Source organism: Arctopsyche grandis, chromosome 12, assembly GCF_051622035.1.
Source record: "Arctopsyche grandis isolate Sample6627 chromosome 12, ASM5162203v2, whole genome shotgun sequence".
Taxonomy (NCBI): domain Eukaryota; kingdom Metazoa; phylum Arthropoda; class Insecta; order Trichoptera; family Hydropsychidae; genus Arctopsyche; species Arctopsyche grandis.
In genome coordinates, this window is record NC_135366.1 from 12,538,141 (window position 1) to 12,544,573 (window position 6,433).

Sequence of the window (6,433 nt, forward strand, 5' to 3'; positions counted from 1 at the left end):
ATGGGGCGTGCGGTGAGCAGTGGTGAGTGGCGGGGGGAGTTGGCGAACCTGCGGCGGCGCGGCATGTCACAGCTCAGGGCTCACACTACAGTCACATTCACATCTACACCCGCACTCACGTCCGTGGCCGCGGTCGCAGCCGACACCGAAACTGCAGCCGCAGCCGCAGCCGCAGACGCTGTCGCCAGCCGTCGGGACGGAGCGTGTCGTCGTCGAGTCGAGAGCTCTTCGTACTTCTTTCGATCTTCCGGCCGCTGCGTCCCCTCTGCCCCCCTGACCCCCCCGCCCCGCCTCGCCCCCGCCGCCGCCCGACGACGCCGGTCAGTGAAGAGTCGCCCCCTCTCCCCACAACCTCCCCCACTCCCCACTCCCCACTCCCCCCCGCCTCACCAACCGACTCACCAGCGAGCGCTGCTCCCCCACCCCCCACCCCCCACCCCACCCCAAGCCCCGTCCTGTACCTGACATTCATTCATCCAGTCGTGTCAGGGTTGCCACCCACTCCCACTTATACTGTAAACAAATTATAACCCCACCATTCATTCATCATTCCTACTGTCGTTCCTCATATATGCATGTATTCTTCGGCACGATTGCTCTAATTTGTATCGTTCGTCAATGCTAAATTCTTATATATGTCAGTTTTTTTGGTTATAAACATTCTATATACATATCGGATTGACCGTACGCAATATCATATTGAATCTGGCATCGTAGGCTGCAATACGGCAGGAAAATTTGACAATTTTGTATATTAAACAGTGCAAAATGTCATTGACGTTTGATCTATGGACAATATTTGCGAAAAGATTTATAAAATCTTAAAAACACATCGTATCGTATTAGATTTCTCATATCGGTGATGGTTTTCAATTCGAATCTTTCAGTTGTATTCAAATATTAATGTGATTCATAGGCTGCGTTGAACTCTGTCAACTTTAAAACTCGTACAAAAACGTCAATCAATGCAAATCAGTTTTAATTGAATAATTTTTTACTTATTTTGAAAATTTTCACGTGTTTAAATAAGTTATTCGGATAGTGTAACATGTAAGTTTTCGTATTATTACACGTATTGATTTGATATTTTTGTTTGTTTCAGTTTCGAGTTGGAACGTATATTGAAGACGACGAAACCCGATATATCTCTTCTTACAACTGCAGTGAGATAATGTTTTTAACGCTGAATAGAGACTTATTGTGCGTTGAAAACTTCGTGTAATTCGACCAGTCTATGACTGATGTAATTTAAGGCGTTAGTTTGTGCGATGACTGTTCATTTTTCGTATGCGAATTTTTATTTTTTGTCGTTTTCTTTCGAAAGTTATTTGTATTTGAGAAAAAAATGGCATCTGCCGAGTTTATCGAAGCAGCTCTAAACACCAACGTGAACGAATCGGATGTTAGCGCGATAGTAGGTTCGTTGGAGACCCTCGCTTCGTCCGCGGCGGACTCCCTGAGCGGTAACAATCAAAGTAATGGAAATTTCGTCAACATTCAAAATCAAGGGGACGGTACGATGAATTCCGACGCCAATAAAATGGTTCCGTCTTCGAGTTTTCAATCGCAAGCGAATCAAATGCAAGGAAGAACTTTCGTTAATCAAATGCAGGCTGCGGCACCCGGAAACTTAACGCTCGTTCAAAAAAACCAAGAATCAGTCAAATTAATTTATCCGCAAACGTCTCAATCGCTGGTGAATCAGGCTGTGAGTTTGAATAATAGAGTAATATATTCTAATCAAATTAATGGATCTATAGCTTTAACTCCATTTTCACAGAATGTTCTCCAGACTGCGTCCCCTGGGAACATTGTCACCCAAGCTGTTGGAAAACCGGTCCAAATTCAAACACCGTTAATTATTAAACAGGGAACGAACGTTAATCAAGTCGGAATACGTCCTAATATAGTCACCGTTCCCGGAACTAACGCAACGATAGGTTCGACTATTCACGGAGATATGAGTTCGAAATCTTTAAATCAAAATATAGTCACTTCGCAAGCCGCATTAATAGGTGTCAGTCCTCATGCCAATTTATCGACCAATGTTCAGATCGTCAACATGAGACCTGGAACGCCCGTCGGCGGTCAGAAGAACATAGCGACTGTTTCTCCCCGTGTCGTAATCGGCTCACAGCAAATAGCCACTAGACCCACCGGCCCCGGAATAACGTTGCAAACTTTGCAAGGATTTCAACCCGGACAACAGGGTCATCTGTTATTGAAAACTGAAAATGGTCAATTTCAACTGTTGCGAGTCGGTCCACCTACCACTCCGGCCGCCGGAAATGTGCACCCGGGGCAATCTATTCGTCTCACTACTGTAGCAGCGCCCGGTGTAGCAGTCGCCTCGTCGTCGGGAATGACGATGGTCGGGAATATACCTAGTTCTCCTTCACCACTACAGCCTACCCAAGTTGCCGTCGTTCAATCGCCATTACCGCAAACCATTCAAACGACGATGGCGAATGCACAAAACAATCAACAACTACGACCTGGCCTGGCTCAGGTCACGACGACGACCCCGGCGAATCAAAAAGCATCTATCGATAATTTAAAGGAAAAGTGTAGAAAGTTTCTTTCAAATTTGCTTGATTTGTCTAGTAAAGAGCCTAAGTCTGTAGAACGCAATGTTAGAATATTAATTCAAGAACTGATCGATATGAGAGTTGAACCTGAGGCTTTTTGTGCAAGGCTTGAGAGACTTCTCAACGCTAGTCCTCAACCTTGTCTTATTGGATTTTTGAAAAAAACTTTGCCTATTCTGAGACAGTCGCTTTTAAATAAAGAGTTGGTAATTGACGGCATTCATCCACCGCCTGCAAATATAGTTTATTCTAACGCTTCTACACCGCCTTCCCCCACAATACTTAACCAAACTTTGCCCATGCAGCAGACTTCTGGGATTGTATTACCGCCGTTGCAATCAACTATTCGTCCTACTGTTCTGCCGCATACGCAATCTGTAATATCTCCAACTACTAGCTCTGCAAAAACTACCAATGCGTTGCGTAATGTTACAAAACCAAATTTCCAAAATTCTTCCAAGACATTCATCAAAGTTACCACTTCATTGCCATCCGCTGGTCAAAGTGGAACTAGTAAACAAATAGTTAAGGAAAAAGATCGAAAATCTTTCTCCACATTTTCCCAAGGGTCTTTCATGGATATTGATAAGATGGCCGGCGACGACGACATTAATGATGTTGCCGCTATGGGTGGTGTTAATTTAGCTGAAGAAACCCAAAGAATATTAGGCTCTACTGAATTGATCGGAACTCAAATACGATCGTGTAAAGACGAGTACTTAGCAGCTATGGGTCCTTTGCAGGCTCGCTTAAAACAAATTGCTATGAAACACGGTCTGGAGGAGCCTGGTTTTGATGTGGCTGCGCTGATTTCACACGCTGTGCAAGAAAGGATGAAGAATTTTGTAGAAAAACTATCTTGTATTGCCGAGCATCGAATGGATGTTATTAAATTAAATCCCAACTATGAAGTGACCCGAGATATCAAGGGTCAACTCAAGTTTTTAGAAGAATTGGATAGGTTCGATCGTAAGAAGCGAGAAGATTACGAGAGAGAAGTTCTTTTAAGAGTCGCTAAATCTAGGTCTAAATCTGAAGATCCCGAACAGGTCAAATTAAAAGAAAAAGCAAAAGAAATGCAGCGTGCGGAGATGGAAGAAATGCGACAGCGAGAGGCGAATCTTACAGCGTTGCAAGCCATCGGACCAAGAAAAAAGCCTCGGTTGGGTCCTAATGTTGGTGATTCTAGTACTGTTGAATCGAACACTGCAGAAATTATGCTCGGCGCGAAAAATGGTGTTAATCGATCTACCGCTCCCATAAGAGCGAGAATGAAAAGGGTTAACTTTAGGGATTTACTTTTTTTATTGGAACAAGAAAAGGAAACTGCTAGAAGTACCTTTTTATATAAGTGCTATTTAAAATAATTTGTTTTGGTTATTAATATAAATGTGACTACCGTTTTCACCAATTTTATCCCATTTTTATAACATTTTAACATAATTCATGTTCATCTTAATCAACTAATTTTGCATGTGTATATTTTTGGTATTGTAAATCGAATTTGGCTAAAAGCATATCATTTTTTTTATCGTCGATTTGTAAACATCAATGATATGAGACGTCCTCAATTATTATCTCGAACGAGTTCCATCATTGTGATTAAATATGCAATGAATGTTCTATTTCTTGCCATCTGTTTGGGATATCGTTTGAAGATCATTTTTGACCAGAGGTCTGATAGGGACTGCTCCTTTGTTGCCATCTTCAGTAATTTTTTTGATACAATATAAACCTGTTTATATTTTACCAAACTTGAATATTATTCTAATATTAGGGGTATTTGTAATGCTCTCAGTATTTTAGTGACATTCTTGCTTATGTTTTTTTTATTTTGTCAAATGGATCAAATTAAATAAATAATTAGTTGTAATAGATATTTCTAGTAATGTATTTTGACAACCATATTACAGAAGGATTTGTATTTTGAGATCTTAAACGCTGTGTATTTTTCAATATACTTAAATAACTGCTTTTACAATACCTTTTTATATATGTATTTTATTGTTTTGTACTTTTCTGCATTGTTAGAAAATCTACAATTTATAGTTTTATTATCGAGCCAATGAAAGTTAATATATATTCAATGTACCTATAATATGTTCAAAACAAAATTAAATTTATGTATTTGAAAAATAATCTAGTATGCATCATTTCGTTTTATATTAATGTAAATTTCATTCAAATATGCAGTATTTGTTTATTTGTCTTCGGATAAATTTACATCAATGTACTATGTTTTTGGCTTCATACTTTAAAGTATGTATATAGAACTATTTATTATTAACTAGCTAATGATTAGTTCATAAATGAATAATCGATTTCATATATATTTTTTTATATACATTTTAGATTTATTTATTTATATTATGAATATCTGGTCTGATAAAATTTTCAAGCTTGAGAATTATTGGCATAAATTACCCAGATGAATATGAACTGTTGTTTAAATTTTACAGTGGTGATTGTCGTCTAGTTTGAATTTGTTAGTAGTAAAAATGGGATAGTCGATGGTGATTATTGGCTGGCCATTGTTAATATAAAATATATTTAATTGCATACGTATGCATAATTAGAGTTTATATATATATGTATGCGTTGAGGAATACATACAGAACACACGGTGAACTCGTATCTAACGTTACAAAAATTTCACTAAAATATTTATAATATGTATACGTAATCAATTTTCTTTATCAATCTGATATATGTCACTAATTTTAATACTTAAATTTGGTCTTCAAAGATTTAATTTCATAGGAATAATCTTAATAGAAATGAAATGTTACTTTTTTTAATCATTTCTAATTTTTAAAATGATTTCTCTTTTGAAAGCGAAAAAAAGGTGTGTCCATTTGTTACATTGGGAGAGGAATGATTACGCTCCTGTTATCTTTGGCAATAATTTATACCTGAAGTACATTTTGAACACCATTCTAGTAGTAAAATCATAGTTAATATTATATTATATATTATTATAAATAAACATATGTATATGTCAATTTGACATCCAATAAAACGGCTGGTATAATTGTAATGTTTTGTACCTAACAATTTGTTAAATGAAATGAAATATGACAATTGTAGTGATGAAATATATTGTCAGTGCAATATCAAAATAAACAAGGGTTTTGCTTAAAACTTTCACTAATATTTTTTATTAATCTATTCGTACATGGTTAATTTGTTAAACGTTGGATTGGGGGTTTGTTGTATGTGCAAATGTGTATATGTGTGTATTGTATATTAGAGATCTCTATAAATCGCGTTGTAAAATTTAATTTAGACTTGGATAATGTTTATCTTACATTTTACACTCAGTTTTTATTACACTGACATTTAAAAGGAACAGTTTGTTGATTGTCATTTTTTTATTGAATGTGATTAATCATTATTTTTTTTAAATATTAGTTAATTTTGGTGTCCGACTTATGCAGAACTCTAATATAGGTTACATTAGTAATTTGAAAAAGTAAAAAAGTGGAATATTGTTTCCAATATGAATATGTATAAAAATAATATTTTATTGGTTATGAAAACATACTTTTATAGATTTTGACCAAATTGTTAGTATAACTATCACAAAGAAAAAATTCTACTCTTTTCTATGTATTTGAGTTAACTTTTTAAAGAAATGTAAATACATAAATACTAAAGAACGTGTGAGTTAATTATTTCAGTACCTGCTAAGCTTCTTACATAATAAGTAGTTCAGCATTGAGATGGAGATAGACAAGATGACGGGATCGAGAATTGTTAGAAGAATACAAATTGAAAATGAGTGTCGATATATATATATATATATATATATATATATATATATATATATATATATATATATATAT

The 6,433-nt window shown here is 36.5% G+C and overlaps 2 protein-coding genes across 3 annotated transcripts in view; both read left to right on the top strand.

Annotated features, from left to right (window-relative positions):
- Positions 1-6,433, top strand: part of LOC143920309 (myogenesis-regulating glycosidase-like) — a 950,780-nt gene that overhangs the window by 113,925 nt on the left and 830,422 nt on the right. The window lies entirely within an intron of this gene.
- On the top strand, positions 19-4,913 carry LOC143920183 (transcription initiation factor TFIID subunit 4-like). Of its 2 annotated transcripts, XM_077442910.1 has the most exons (3): positions 19-320; positions 1,103-1,708; positions 1,781-4,913. In XM_077442910.1, the coding sequence occupies exons 2-3, from the start codon at positions 1,346-1,348 to the stop codon at positions 3,953-3,955; spliced, it is 2,538 nt and encodes an 845-aa protein (XP_077299036.1). In that variant the 5' UTR covers positions 19-320; positions 1,103-1,345; the 3' UTR covers positions 3,956-4,913. The 2 variants fall into 2 exon arrangements, with proteins under 2 accessions (XP_077299036.1, XP_077299035.1); XM_077442909.1 differs by having other exon boundaries at positions 1,103-4,913.

Excerpts from the sequence above, each read along its gene's own strand:
- LOC143920183 (XM_077442909.1), top strand. The coding sequence starts at position 1,346 with ATGGCATCTGCCGAGTTTATCGAAGCAGCTCTAAACACCAACGTGAAC.